Source organism: Phocoena sinus, chromosome 10, assembly GCF_008692025.1.
Source record: "Phocoena sinus isolate mPhoSin1 chromosome 10, mPhoSin1.pri, whole genome shotgun sequence".
Classification (NCBI taxonomy): domain Eukaryota; kingdom Metazoa; phylum Chordata; class Mammalia; order Artiodactyla; family Phocoenidae; genus Phocoena; species Phocoena sinus.
Window position 1 is genome coordinate 58,978,011 of NC_045772.1, and position 15,085 is coordinate 58,993,095.

A 15,085-nucleotide genomic window follows, 5' to 3' on the forward strand; every position below is an offset into this window, starting at 1 on the left:
CTCATTTAATCCTAATTCACTAATCCTAACCCTCACTTCACTATGGTAAAATATCATAAATTTTAAAGTAGCTTTCAAAGCATTGCTTATCTTAAAAGGCAGCCACCATTGTCTTAAAGCCACTAGCTCAAATAGTGTTAGCTGGTTTAGGTAATGTATGTGTTGAGTCCTTTTGGAGAGAGGATATAGGAGTCAGGATCCCTAGCCTTTTCATTAACAAAACACTGTTACATTCTACTTTTCAAAAATCCTACTGTATAAAGCGTGGGATCCTGGGCCTCTAGAACGGATGAGTTTCAGGGTATAATGTCCAAAACAGAAGCAAAAAGAATTGTATATGTGCCTATGTTTTTTTTTCTGAATAGGGAAATTTACACCTTTATAGTAATCTCAGTCTAAATTATGTATTCCAAAAATAAAATTGAGGATTAACCTAGGTCACAGCTATCTTCCAATGGTGTGAATACAACCTCTGGCATTCAGCATTACTTAACACCATATTTTCCTGAATTATTTGAGAAAAGGAAGTCAGAAAGTTGCAGTAATACTGCTGTGGCTACTTTACCGACGGGGGAGCAGAGTTTGCTTCTCCTACAATTGCCCTTCGCGTATCAAAAATGCCTCGACTTGGGGGACGGGAAGGGGTCGGCTATCTTAGGACTGCATGGCTCAGAGAAGAGAGTTCCTGCCAGACCAGCGAGTCCTGCTCTAAATTCATACCCTTATTTAGCCTCGTCACCACCCCAGACTGGAAATACCCGAACGGCTCACTGGTTAAAGGAAGTGACTGCCGGCAGCTCCTGACCCGGAATCGGATCCTGGTCCCGCCCCCTTCCTCAGGCTTCGTTCTGCAACAGGCGTGGGTCACGCTCTCGCTAGCTCTCTTTCTGCCGCCATCTTGGTTCCGCGTTCCCCGCACAGTAAGTGCTGTCTTCGTCACGACTTTTTATCCGTAGCCATCCGCCTTTCTTGCGGGCTGAGCCGCCCCGAGGACTGGGAACTAAGGAGAATTGGAGGTTTTATGGGGCCACCGGGTTCCTGCTTAGCCCTGGGCAGTGTGGCCTTGGGGCCTCCGGACAAAATGGGGTCTGCTGTTGGTGTCCTGGCAAAAGCAGGGCAGAAAGGCCGTAGGCCGCGAGTCCAGGGCTGGGGAGATGGGAGCCGTTGCGGCGTCGGGGATGGAAGTGGGTTGCGTCTGGTGTTGGGAACCGCTTCACGAGAACCTAGAGGAGGTTAAGGGGTCCCAGCCTTGGAACAGCCCCTCCGCATGCGCACACACAAACACACTTCTTATTGTGACAAGCGAGTGTTGGGACCTAGGACACCCTGTTTCTCCTTCTGGGTCCCGAAAGTCGGCAAACGGCAGTCCTTGAGGTCCTAGCCCAGGAAGCGGGGCGGGGGGCGGGGCGGCGAGGGGAGACGACTGTTCAAGGTAGCGTCTGAAGTCTCCCATCCCGTGCTCGGAAGCCAGACCGCGAGCCTCTCCCTCGGGTGGAGAACGCAGTGGTAATTGCTTCTGTGTGGGATTTGGAGTGTGGAATAAAAGGAATCCCTGGGCACTGGGAAATCCGCTCTCTGCAGAGTGTAGAGGAGCGGTAAAAGGTGGTGGTTCTGCTGATCAAAAATGGGAGGGTTACGTCGTGGTTTTCACCTATTCCAGCTGCGTTGGGGAGGGTTGTCCCACGCTTATGGTTTTCTAACAGCCCTCCGCAGTTTGAAGCTTCACTCTGGATTGGGCAGCAGAATGGATCCGAGTCATTTCAGGCCTCCTTTTTATTCCCTTCAGAAATGCCCGGTGAAGCCACAGAAACCGTCCCTGCTACAGAGCAGGAGTTGCCACAGCCCCAGGCTGAGACAGGTAGGTTCCCCTAGATCCCTTGCCCTTGATTAAGATTGTAAGATCGACCCTAAAACTATTTGGTGGGTTAAGTGACAAATAGAATATACTTGTGTATTTCAGTGTTGACTCTCATTAAGGAAGATGGGGCTGTAGCTTTACCAGGGAGTAGAGTCCATAATAGTAGCTTTCCTGAAAGGACTTGCTTAGAGAGTGGAATAAAAACCGTATATTTAAGATTCGGGAACGTTAAAAGCTCCATGGCTTGCTTTGTAGGTTATGAGAGCTGCCTCAAAGGGAGCTCTGTTGTGGAAGCCTCCCCTCACATAGGAAAACTGAGCAGGAAAGGGACTCTGATTCTTACCTGTTGGAACTAGGTGACACACTGGCAGGTCCAGGAGACCTGAGCTTTTGTGAAGTTCCAGCCAGCAGGTTGCAAGGTTTTAGATGGCAGTGCTTGGCATTGTGCCGTCATCACATGCCTGGATAAGATGTTTGCTGATGGTAAATGTGTCCTACTGGGCCCCAGGGCCCTCCTAGATTGGTTAACTTGTTTTATGGATTGGTGCTGAGATGTTTCTAGCGTGCTGGAACAGTGCCTGCATAAACAGCTTATCTGGAACCCAGAATTGAAATAGAGCCTTCCTTTGACTGCTCTTCGGCTTTGGAATTAATGAATGTAGAACATAGTGTAAGGCAGGTTTTGAATTCTGATTAAAATACATTTCTATAAAACTTGAGAAGGGGTAGGGAAAAAATTTTTTTATGGTAGTCTTCTTGCTGATTAGTTGTGCAGAGCTAAATGAAGGGAATTTTCAGGCTGTGACCTCCATCCTCATCTTTTTTATTCCCCCTTTATGGTAAATTCATTATTTCTTTTTAAACTCCACCTGTGACTTAACGGCAATTTTTGTCTCCTTCTGGAATTAAAATAGAGTTTATAGTTGAAAGCATTAAGGTTCTCCCTCCCCACCTGTCTGATTTTAGCAGCTGAAGGGATTAATACAGCTGCTAGCAAAGAAAAAGGAGGCGGCCTCTGAGCTGGGAAGTAAACTATATGAAATCCTTGAACTGCAAGGGACTTAAGGAAGGTAAAAATAAAGGACTGGTCTCTAAAAGATTCTGTAGTTTCAGTGCTAACAAAACTTTAGAGAATCTCAACTTGATTTTACAAATGTGGAGACTGAAATTCAGATGAATTTAGAATAATCTGGATCAAGCTTCAAAATTAATGCTATTTGCTTCTGAAGTAATCCTTAGTGCTGTTAAACTTATTCCTGAATATTTTGAGATTGCACAGTAGGTTAGATGATAATATTAAGTAAGCGCCCGTGATGAACACTCAGAGTTTTTTTAATACATAACTATAATTAAATAATTATTAGAATGTATGAGGAAACTGACTCGGGATTCGTTATGGTGTCTAAAGCGAGTAATTTGGGCCTTAATCCCATCTTGAGGTCCAGTGAGATGAAAACATTCTAAGTTTCAAATTCTGATTAATGTGTTTGAGAACATTTGCGCTGTAATCATAAGATTTTCACCTACCAGCTCTTGAGGAAAAACTGCGTGAGCCACCTGTCTTTTCTGTAGTTGGGATACTTTTGGTTGAGTGAATTTGGATGCTATAAGCTTTTTTTTTTTTTTTTTTTAAATAATACTCCCTTCTAGGTGTTGAGCATTTGTTGGTCTAATCCTGTGTTACCTCCTGATTAGTAAGCATGGTATTTTTTCATCATTTCGAAAACCTTTTGCTTAGGTTTACTCAGTGCAGATAGTGCCTATTTTGGCAGAATGGCATACTCATCCGGATTAAGGGGTGGGGATCCAATGTATTTTCTCCACTCCAGTTCCCTACTTTCAAAATAGAACCACAGTCTGGTTTATCAAGTTGAGTTACAGTTTCATAATACAGTTCCTACCCTTGTGACTAAGCTGTCTCTCGTGGTCTAATTCATCTTAGATTGATGTTTGGAGACTTAACATTACTTAGAGACTGTAGAGTCCACCCATTTATGGTTGGTTTTTTGTTTGACTTGGGTAAGTAAAATGAGGTATAGGGAGGCTAAGTGAAGTAGTATTTAATACACAGTATTAAGGGTCAGATTTTTCCTGACTTAGTGGAAGCCTGAGCATTAAAAGGCCTGTTTTTTATCATTCAGCTCTGATTCCCCATCATTATTGCCACTGACTATCTTCCTTGTTCCAGTTTTCGGTATTTGTTTCAGTTCATGCTCCTTGGGTAGACAGGGTAGAACTGTTCTAGTGGTGATTCAATGGCCTGTGAGAAAGACTTAGGGTTTGTTTGAGGGGGGAAGGGAAGAGCACAACTGGGAAAGGGTAGAAAGCATGCTGTTCCCAACTTACTCCTGGGCCTGTGCTCCCCATTTAGAGACTAATAGGCTGCTCTTAGACTGTTTTTCACCCTAAAATATTTCACTTACTTTAGTAGAACTTGGGAAATGTGGAAGATGAGGAGAGGGATGTATTCTTACTTGACCACTGAAGTATGTTTGGGGAAGATTGCTGTTGCTTGTCACCTTTGTCTAATCCTGTATGGTGACTTTCATTCTCAGATTTAAAATTCCAATGTTTTCTGTGAGGCATGTTGTACCAAGTTGGGCTGTATAACTCACCTTTGTTTTTTTCCTTCCCTTTCCTCCTTTATCCTCTTTTTTTTTTTTTCTTTTCTCCTCCAGCTTTGCTTCCTGTGTCTTCAGCCTTGAGTGTCACTGCTGCTTTAGGGCAGCCTAAACCTACCCCTACGCCTACCCCTCCTTGTTCCCTGGCCTCCCAGCAATGCCCTCTGGCAACCCCTAACCAGCCTTCCTCTTTCCTTTCTCCCTCTACTATTGCCTCAACCCCTTTTGAAGCTCCTTTTCCTGAGTCATCCACTGGGACAGCCCTGCCTTTGGGAGCTGCCCCTCCCCCCGCTGGCACCCCAGCTTTCCTCCCAAACCTAATAGGGCCTCCCATCTCCCCAGCTGCCTTAGCTCTGGCCTCTCCCATAATAACTCCAACTCTGAAAGGTGTTCATTCCTCTTCAGCTCCCTTGGCTCTGGTGGCCTTGGCTCCCCACTCAGTTCAGGAGAGCTCTGGCTATCCACCTAACCCTCCTAGTTCACCTCCTTCAGTTGCTGTGATTGAGTCAGGGTCAGTGACGTCTCTATCAGCTCCAGTTGCTTCCTCAGAACCAAAGCCCTCTCCTCTTCAAGCTCCCTCTCAAGTAGTCCCTAATCCAAAAGGTACCCCCAGTCCTCCAGGTATAGTCAGTGCTGTTTCTTCCCATCTTGTAACTCCTTTGGTCTCTCTTCAGTCTGGACTAGCCTCCTGTCCTCAGACACCACCTGCCACTCCCTTAGCCATTCCTTCCCCTCAGGTCAAAGGCATCCCTATTTCCTCAGCTCTGACTTCTCCACAAAACCCTGCAAGCCTCAGCCTAAAGGGATCCCTTAGTCCACCTGCTGCTTTATCTCTTTCAACTCAGTCTATTCCTGTGGCTCCTCATGCCCCCCCAGTTTTCCTCACTTCTCTTGGTTCTCCTGTTCAACCTTCAGGTTCTAATATTCTGTCAGATCCCACAGAGGATACTGTTTCTGTAGATCATTCTTCCACGGGTACCTCTTACCCTTCTCAGAGATCTGTAATTCCTCCCCTTCTTTCCAAAAATGAGGTGGTTCCTACTGCTGAGGCTGCTTTTCCAGTGGGAGTTCCAACTTCCCCTCTGGCTCTGTCTGCTGACAAAGGCCTCTCTACTATCACTGACATAGCCTCTTCCAATGTAGCTACCTCTTCTCTGTTATCTCCTACAGCCTCTCTGATTCTCAAAGACTCTCCTAGTGCTGCTCATCAACCTTTGGTGGCCCAGATTCTTGGTTCTTCTCCAGGGAGGCCAGGCTTGAAAGAAGCTCCTGTTTCTTCTGTTGGAACCACCCCACTTGGGATGGCTAACTCCTCTACAGTTTCTGCAGCATCTATTACCTTTGAGGTAGCTACTTGTGTCTCTCTTCCAGTTTCATCAGGTCCCATGAGCAGTAAGGGCTCAGTTTCCCAAACTGCCTTGGTTATGGCGCCTGTGGCTCCCAAAGAGCTTCCTACTCCTCAAGTAACCACCACTCTGGGGATACCTGTCTCTCAACCTCTGCCAGCCCCCGAGAACCCCAAAAGTCTCCCTGTTTCACCAGCCCTGGCAGCCCCTAAAAATCTCCCTTCTCTCCAAAGTACATCATCTTCTCTGGAGATAGCTCTTTCTCCTGAAGCCACCTTTGCAAAGAAGAGCTTCCTAGAGCCTCTCCCTCTAGTTAAGCCAGCCAGTACTACTACCTCTTCTCTGGGGGTCAACTCCCCAACCTCTATAATCAAGACAGATTCTTATGCAAGCCCAGATCCAACTAGTCTGCTTCTCAAAAGTTCTCTCACTACCCCAATTGTAACTACATTTCCTTTGGAAAGCACTGCCATTGATGGGATGGCTCCTACAACTGCCAAAGGTACCTCCACTCCTATACCTGTAGCCAGTCCTTTTCTAGAAGGAGCTGTCTCTTTAGATTCTAAAAGCCACCCTGCCAAGAAGAGTACTTCCACTCTTACTACTTTACCTTTGGTCCCTCCAACCTCTGAAAGTTGCCCTCTGGCTCCAGCTGTGACTTTATCTCCCCAGAATGTTTCTGCTTCTCCAGCTACTGTGGCACAGGTCCCTGAAATTCCCAAGTCTGAGTCTTTTCCCCCTCTTCCTCCAGCTGGTACTCCTCAAGGTGCAAAGAAAGTTCATGGTATTTCTCAAACTTCAGCATTGGCACCTGTGGCTTCCTCTCCTGAAGGGTACCCAACTGAGGATTCTGGTGCTTCTGTTACTGCATCTTCCAAAGGAACTTACCTAACTGACTCCCCATCTCCTCTAGGGACTAGTGTGTCTCCTCAAACCAAAAGAACTCCAACCAAGAAGGGTTCAGCTACTACTACCTTAAGTCTTGCTCCTTCTGTTTCTAAAAGTGTACCTGCTATCCCTGATACTCCTGCTGGAAATCTGTCGTTCACTATTTCTCCAGTTGAACCTTCCTCTCTTCCAGAGGCCAATCTTTCTTTTCATGTCCGTAAAGGATCACTAGCCAAGAAGCATTCCCCTACTCCCCCATCCCCCAAAGAGGCTCCCATTCCCCTACCTATGTCTTCTCCTTCCCCCAAAGCGGGGCCAGCAACCCCATCCCCTAAAGAAACCCTAACTCCTCCAGCTGTGACTCCTTCCTCCCCCAAAGGAGCCCCAGCAGCTCCGTCTCCCAGAGAGTTCCCAGCTACCCCATCTCCCAAAGAGGCCCCCAGTCCCTCAGTTGTGGCTCCTCCTTCCCCCAAAGGGGGACCAGCAACCTCATTACCTAAAGAGACCCCCACTCCTCCAGCTGTGACTCCTTCCTCCCCCAAAGGAGCCCCAACTACCCCACCTCCCAAAGGAGCCCTTACTTCCCCCAAAGGGGGCCCAGCAACCCCATCTCCCAGAGAGCCCCTCACTCCATCAGCTGCGGCTCCTCCCTCTCCCAAAGGGGGCCCAGCAACCACATCTCCCAAAAGAGCCCCAGCTACCCCACCTCCAAAAGGGGGCTCCACTCCCCCAGCTGTGGCTCCTCCCTCCCCCAAAGGAGGCCCAGCAACTCCATCTCCCAAAGAGGCTCCTGTTCCCTCAGCTCTGACTCCTTCCTCCCTCAAAGGGACTCCAGCCCCCATAAGAGCTCCAGCTATCCCACCTCCCAGAGAGGATTCCACTCCCCCAGCTGTGGCTCCTCCCTCCCCCAAAGGAGGCCCAGCAACTCCGTCTCCCAAAAGAGCCTCAGCCACCCCACCTCCCAAAAGAGATTCTACTCCCCCGGTTATGGTTCCTCACATGCCCAAAGAGGCCCCAGCAACTCCACTCAAAGGAGCTTCCACTCCCTCAGCTGCATCTCCTCCCTCTCCAAAAAAGGCCCCAGCAACTCCATCACTCAAAGGAATCCCCACTCCCTCAGCTGTGGCTCCTCCCTCCCCCAAAGGGGGCCCAGCAACTCCATCTCCCAAAAGAGCCCCAGCTACTTCACCTCTCAAAGGAGACCCTACTCCCCCATCTGTGGCTCTTCCCTCCCCCAAAAAAGCCTCAGCAACTCTGGTCCCCAAAGAGTCTCCAGCAACCCCAGACCCCAAAGAAGTCCCCACTTCCCCAGCCATGGCTCCTTCCTCCCCCAAAGGGGGCCCAGCAACTCCATCTCCCAGAAGAGCCCCAGCTGCCCCACCTCTCAGAGGAGACCCTACTCCGCCATCTGTGACTCCTCCGTCCCCAAAAAGAGCCTCAGCAACTCCAGCTCTCAAAGAGGTCCCTACTGCCTCAGCTGTAACTCCTTCCTCCCCCCAAAAGTCTCTAGCCCCGAAAGGGGGGCCAGCAACCTCATCCTCCAAAGGGGCTCCCACTCCCCCAGCTGTGATTCCTCCCTCCCCCAAAGAGCCCTGTACTTCCCCAGTTTCAGTCACATGTCCCTTGGGGTCCACTGCACCTCAGGCATCTAAAGGGCCCCCAATAAAGAAAGGCCCCACAGCTCTCAAAGCAGTGCTTGATGCTCCAGCTCTAGAAAGTGCACCAGTCGTCACAGCTCCCACTCAGAAGAAGAGTTCTGTTTCACCTCCTGTGTGCCCAGATCCCTCAGCTCAGAATGGTACTAAAGGATCCCTTCCTGCAGTGGCTGCAGCTCCTCTACTGACAGTCTGCACTCAGAAAGGTTCTTCTCCAAAGGCTCCAAAAGCCCTCCCTACTTCTCTCTTAAAGGGCAAAGACTCTTTCCATTCCCCAAAGGGCCCCTTGGCTCCTCCTGAGTCTGAGACGTCTACCCCTTCAGCAGCAGCTGCCCCAGAGAAGGTCCTTCCTAAAGCTGGATCTGCATCTGTCTCTCCAGCACCTACCCCATCAGTCTCTCTGCCTCTTGCTCCCTCCCCAGTTCCTCCTCTGCTCCCTAAACAGCAATCTCTGCCGTCCTCACCTGGGCTGGTGCTGGAATCACCCCATAAGCCCTCAGCCCCTGCTGATGAGGATGAGCTGCCGCCTCTGATTCCCCCGGAGCCAATCTCGGGGGGAGTGCCTTTCCAGCCGGTCCTCGTCAACATGCCCACCCCCAAACCTGCTGGGATCCCTGCCCCAACCCCCTCTGCCAAGCAGCCTGTTCAGAAGAATAATAAGGGTATTTGCCTTGGTTTGCCGTGTGCATGGTGTGTTGCCCACAACCCTCTGGGGGCTACCCACCGATACTAACCGTAGGATGCGCCGCCTTCTCCAGTATATCTGCTTGTGTTTGGACGTAGAACGATAAGTTTAAATGCAAAAGCTCTAGGAATATGAAACAGAATCTTGGTTTTCATCTCAGATGGTCTGTTGTGTACCATCCTGTGTAATGTGGTTCAGACTAACTCTGGATCTGTCATCTTTTTTACCTAACTGATCTGACATTGAAAACCAAGACCTTCTAGACCTTTAATTTGCTCTAAACTCTACTATGTCACTAACTTTGTCCCTGGGCCTGGGATTTGCTAAAATTTTGGGAAATCTAGAACTACTTGAATTTCTTTTCACATCTTAGACTTAGTAATAACCAGTGCCCAGGGACTCCCTTTTCTTAAAAGACCTATTTTTCCTAGCCTGGGAATGGTGCAGGTGTATGCTTTTTCCCTTAGTAGTCTATCGATGCTTGGCCTTTGAATTGAGGGAAACTTAAATATGTGAATTATTTTTGGAAGAAATGGAAGAGGTCACAAGAGAGTATCTAGTAGAGGTGGCTACAGAACTGTAGATCAGCATTTTTGAGAATCTTCAAGCTGTGTTGATTAGATCAAACTGCTAGGGTGAGTGGTTTGAAAATAAGGCTAAATGTGTGTACACAACTGCTTTTGGCCTCCCCCAACCCAGTTTAAAGGATATGGGGAAATCGTCCCCCACCCCACCCCCAGTCTGCCTCCACAATGTGATCTTACTTTTTTTTCACTTAAGTATATGTGGAGGCACCTTGTTTACCAGAATCTTTCTAAGACGGTTGGGCTCTTGGGTAGAATTTGGCATTACATAAGTCATTGGTGTTTACCTGTGCCAAGAAGTGAAGACCTTGAGGGAAAGGAAGCAGTTACATAAACTGCTTGGCTGTATCTAGTAATTTTCTCTCATTTCTGGGGCTGGGTCTTTAATAGATGTGTACACACTAGTTTGTGACTGAGTTGGGGGCTATCATATCAGTACGAGCTGGCTTCGTACAAGTCAGTTGGTTTACACTTAATTTTGCGAGGTCTAGCATAAGCCAGTGACCTCTAGTCTGGGGAGGCCATGGTGAGGTGCCTCTTCCTTGTAATCTTTACTATAAAATAGTAAGTTACTTATCTTCTTAGGGTCTGGAACAGAATCTGATAGTGATGAATCAGTACCAGAGCTTGAGGAACAGGATTCTACACAGGCAACCACACAACAAGCCCAGGTAGGTATTCTCTCTTTTTTTTTTTTTTTTTTTTAATAAATTTACTTATTTATTTTTGGCTGAATTGGGTCTTCATTGTTGCACGTGGGCTTTCTCTAGTTGCGGCGAGTGAGGTTTACTCTTTGTTGCGGTGCGTGGGCTCCTCATTGCGGTGGCTTCTGTTATGGAGCTGCGGGCTCTAGGCACACGGGCTTCAGTAGTTGTGGCACATGGGCTCAGTAGTTGTGGCTCACAGGCTCAGTAGTTGTGGCGCACGGGCTTAGTTGCTCCGCAGCATGTGGGATTTTGCCAGACCAGGGCTCAAACCTGTGTCCCCTGCATTGGCAGGCGGATTCTTAACCACTGCACCAGGTGGGTATTCTCTTAACTTACTAGTGTAAGTACTAGTAAGTTAAGGAAGTCAAGGAAGCATTGGAGGACCAGTGTTGATCAGAGAAGCTGACTTATGTATTTGGAGCTGTGAACCTTCATGAAGGGAAAACCACATAGGGATTGTGGTATCCAGGTCTTACATTCCAGTTTACTCATAGCTGTTTGATCTTCTTAGCTGGCAGCGGCAGCTGAAATCGATGAAGAACCAGTCAGTAAAGCAAAACAGAGCCGGAGTGAAAAGAAGGCACGGAAGGTAAGAGTTTAAGTTATAAAGAAGGATTAAAGGTGCTGATGAAGCACCTTTTGAGAGGGGAAACTGTGGTGGAACTCTTGGTAGTGGTATAAACACGTTTAGTTAAACTAACAGAAGTTAACTATGGCAGAAAGCCCAGGAGGCCTGGAAATCAATTCTGTGTTGCTATATAAACTTTTCTTAGCCCACAGAAAGTCTTTGCTTAGAATGTAGTTTTATTATGTTCCTTACTTCCTGAAGCTGCTTCTAAAGAAGTTGAAAACCTGATGTTCTTTTTTATTCTTTAGGCTATGTCCAAACTGGGTCTTCGACAGGTTACAGGGGTTACTAGAGTCACTATCCGGAAATCTAAGAATATCCTTTTTGTCATCACAAAACCAGATGTATACAAGAGCCCAGCTTCAGATACCTACATAGTTTTTGGAGAAGCCAAGGTAAGGAAAGTTCTTGGGAGTTGCTCTAGACCAGGGTTTCTCAACCTCAGCGCTATTGACATTTTGGGTCAAATAATTCTTTGTTGTGGAAGGGCTGTCTGTTTAGCAACATCACTTGCAGTGTGATGGGGAACAAAATCACCCCCCCCCCCCAGTGGAGAACCACTGCTTTAGACCTAAGTTATTTCTTTGTCTGCAGTAATATATAATCCAAGTGAGGCCACGTGATTTAAAGATACGTAGTAAGTTAATGTGAAGTGGGTTTAAGAGCGGGAGTTTGGAAAAGATACAAGTGATTTCTTTGATTTGCTGCTGATCAATCTACTCACATGAATCTCTCTATTTTCTGCCTTATAGATCGAGGACTTATCTCAGCAAGCACAGTTAGCAGCTGCTGAGAAATTCAAAGTTCAGGGTGAAGCTGTCTCAAACATTCAAGAAAACACACAGACTCCAACTGTACAAGAGGAGAGTGAAGAGGAAGAGGTATATAAGGAAATCTTTTGTGCTTTTAATCCTCACAAGATAATATTATGTTTGTATTGATGGGTGGATTCTATATTATTTTAGGCTCTTGAACTCCATTGAGTTAAGTAGCTTTTGAGTTATATTAAGAGCTAGATTCAGGAGATGCCTGACAGAACTACTGAAGTTGTTCTTGCCTTTAGTTTATTAAGTGTTTTTTCTCTCTCTTTTAGGTTGATGAAACAGGTGTGGAAGTTAAGGACATAGAATTGGTCATGTCACAAGCAAATGTGTCGAGAGCAAAGGCAGTCCGAGCCCTGAAGAACAACAGTAATGATATTGTAAATGCTATTATGGTAAGTGTCCAAGCCTTTATTCCTTGACTCCCTCTGCCCAACCAATCGTGGGTGACTTTATTTTCTGTGCTTAATATCAGCCAATTAGGAAGCCTCTTTCCAAAGCCTTTCTGACTTGCCTCAGGTTGTAGTGACCTGAATTCTCTCAATTTGCCTGTAACCACCTCTGATGATCTCTTTTCTCTTACAGGAATTAACAATGTAACCATCTTGAAAAGAGGACCTTTTTTTGGTGTTTCAAAAGAGTAACTGCAGCTGGGTTTGAAATTTGTACTGTTTCTATCATTAATAAAGTTATGGCTTCTTGTTGGATGAACTCAGTTGGTGCTTGATCTCTTCCCCCCAAAAAACATGAAAGCTCTAGAAATGAAAAGGTTTAGTACTTCAGGTTCCCCTCTTAAAACCTCAGCCTTTTCACCTCTTGTGAGAAGATAACTGTTCAGGCTATCTATTAGGAACTTCTTGTTCTCAGAGACAACTGAAATTTCTTATTTCTTTCCCAGATGTTAACTAGTAGCAAATCCTGATTATTCTTACTCATTTTTTTAAATAAATTTATTTACTTTTTATTATTTATTTTTGGCTGCGTTGGGTCTTCGTTGCAGTGCGCAGGCTTCTCATTGCAGGGGCTTCTCGTTGCAGAGCATGGAGGCACGCGGGCTTAGTTGCTCCGCAGCATGTGGGATCTTCCCAGACCAGGTCTCAAACCTGTGTCCCCTGCGTTGGCAGGCGGATTCTTAACCACTGCGCCACCAGGGAAGTCCCTGATTATTCTTTATTTAATAATTATCCCCTCCTCTGACCTGCGATCTTTCTGAATACATATTGGGCCCCGTCTGGCTTCTGTGGCAAGCATTTCATGTTGGTTACATCTTGTCATGTAAGAGCTTGGGACAGAGTTGGAGAGAATGCATAGTGGGTGGGGGTGAAATGACAGTACTTTGTAGCAAATGAAAAGGTACTTCACGAAGGAGAGATTTTGACTATTGATATACAGTACAAGCACTCTGCTCTTAGACATACACTGTACAGGTATATATTAATCTACAAAGTAAATTATGATTAGGGTAGCCATAGTTATGCTAGGATAATAAATGAAAACCAGAACTGTACCAGGCAAACTGGTTCATACAATTAGCCAGTTTGTGATAAATATAGATAGCTCTATAGAAGTCCTAAGAAGAATAAAATTTCTGCGTTTAGGTTGTTAGGAAATGGTTTGAGGGAAAGTGGAGGGCTTAAAATTTGGAAATAGGAAGCCTACGAGTAAATGTAGAGTCAAGAATCCTAAAATGAATAAGTGGTAAGACACTTAGAACGCATATTAGGATAAGAATAAATTAGACTAACATTGCTGAAGGCTTTTGGAACTAAAGTTTAGATCTTTTTTTATTATTTTCTCAATCTCTGAGAAAGTAGGCATTATTTTAGCAGTTGTGATTAAAAGCTGAGGACCAAAGAGGTTAAATGACTTCCACAAAGACCAGAGCCCTTTTGCTGTGGCAGGCTACTCTGGAGAAGCACAGATGGGTGTCTGGGGGAGGACGATGATCTGCTTCCATTTCACTGGAGTAGAACAAATGAGATCATTAAATGAACAAAGTCTCATGAGGCTAAAGTCTGCCAAGTCTGAGTCAGCCTAGTAATTCTCATTTCAGGAAGAAATTAGGGATATTAACTCATTTCCTCACCCTTCCCTCTACAGAGTTAACAAACTGCCAATTGTTGGTTACATTTTTAGAGAAGTATCTTGTTGAAGGCTATTACTGCCACTGGTAACTGTAATGCTCTTTATTCCCACCTCAAAGACCTTGCTATTGCTACCCCTTCTACCATGTATTACTGGCAAACCTCAGGGATGTGGGTTCAGTTGTAGACCACCACAATAAACAAATATCACAATACAGTGAGTCGTGAATTTTCTTTGGTTTTCCAGTGCATATAGAAGTTATGTATACGCTACATTGTAGTCTATTAGTGTGTGATACCATTATGTCTAAAAAACAGTGTACAGCAAGTCCCCTACATATGAATGAGTTCTGAGAGCACATTCGTAAGTCCAATTTGTTCGTAAGTCCAATAATTAGCCTAGGTACCCAACTAACAATCAGCTATGTAGTATAGTACTGTACTGTAACAGGTTTATAATATTTTTCACACAATACATAAAAAGCAAGCATTTTTAATCTTACAGCACAGTACCTTGAAAAGTACAGTAGTACAGTACAATAGCTGGCATACAGGGGCTGGCATCGAGTGAACAGGCAAGAAGAGTTATTGGAGGACGGAGAGGAGGTGGGAGATGGTAGAGCTGAAGGACCGTCAGCAGTAGGAGACAGGGCAAGCTGCAATTTCACTCGCCTGACTGATGGCACAGGTTCTGGTTCCTTGCTGGTTTCAATTCCATCTATCCCCTTGAAAAAACAATCCAGTGATGTCTGGGTAATAGCTCTTTTTTTCTAGTCATAGATGACACGGTAGCACTGGATCGCTTTCTGAACGGCTGCTGCAGCCTTCATGTACCGTTCTACGTTCAGGTCCTGTGCCTCAAAAACTAACAGTGCTGCCTCAAGTAAAGAAAATCCCCTTACCATTTCCTGTGCTGTGAATCTCTTCGGTTCTTCAGTTACTTCTTCCTCTTGTCTCTTCGTCCTTTCTCTGGGCCTCCAATTCCATTGTTAACACTTGGTGCTTGTTAGCAGTACCAGCTACATCACCACTGCTTTAACCTTGCTTCTGGACATCCTGGGCTTGGTAAAGATACTGTACTACTGTACTGTATATAGTACTGTACAGTAAAGTACACAGAAGCACAACCACTTTTGGATGAACGCACATGACAACGTACACCAGACACAGGAACTAACTTACATGACTGGACAAACGAACGCATGTTT

The 15,085-nt window shown here is 46.0% G+C and overlaps 1 protein-coding gene across 6 annotated transcripts; it reads left to right on the plus strand.

Annotated features, from left to right (window-relative positions):
• Nucleotides 1-817: 817 nt before the first annotated feature.
• NACA (nascent polypeptide associated complex subunit alpha) lies at nt 818-12,505 on the plus strand. 6 transcript variants are annotated; one of them, XM_032645595.1, is made up of 9 exons: nt 818-920; nt 1,787-1,858; nt 4,537-9,030; nt 10,223-10,308; nt 10,856-10,933; nt 11,221-11,367; nt 11,725-11,853; nt 12,066-12,188; nt 12,379-12,505. In XM_032645595.1, exons 2-9 carry the CDS (start codon nt 1,789-1,791, stop codon nt 12,391-12,393), a joined length of 5,142 nt encoding a protein of 1,713 aa, XP_032501486.1. In that variant the 5' UTR covers nt 818-920; nt 1,787-1,788; the 3' UTR covers nt 12,394-12,505. The 6 variants fall into 6 exon arrangements, with proteins under 6 accessions (XP_032501486.1, XP_032501484.1, XP_032501482.1 ...); XM_032645593.1 differs by lacking the exon at nt 4,537-9,030; XM_032645590.1 differs by having other exon boundaries at nt 831-920; nt 1,787-9,030.
• Nucleotides 12,506-15,085: the final 2,580 nt, after the last annotated feature.

Excerpts from the sequence above, each read along its gene's own strand:
- NACA (XM_032645590.1), top strand. The coding sequence starts at position 4,443 with ATGTTGTACCAAGTTGGGCTGTATAACTCACCTTTGTTTTTTTCCTTC. Across the intron at positions 10,309-10,855 it reads CAACCACACAACAAGCCCAG|CTGGCAGCGGCAGCTGAAAT; the intron begins GTAGGTATTCTC and ends TGATCTTCTTAG. Across the intron at positions 10,934-11,220 it reads GTGAAAAGAAGGCACGGAAG|GCTATGTCCAAACTGGGTCT; the intron begins GTAAGAGTTTAA and ends TTTATTCTTTAG.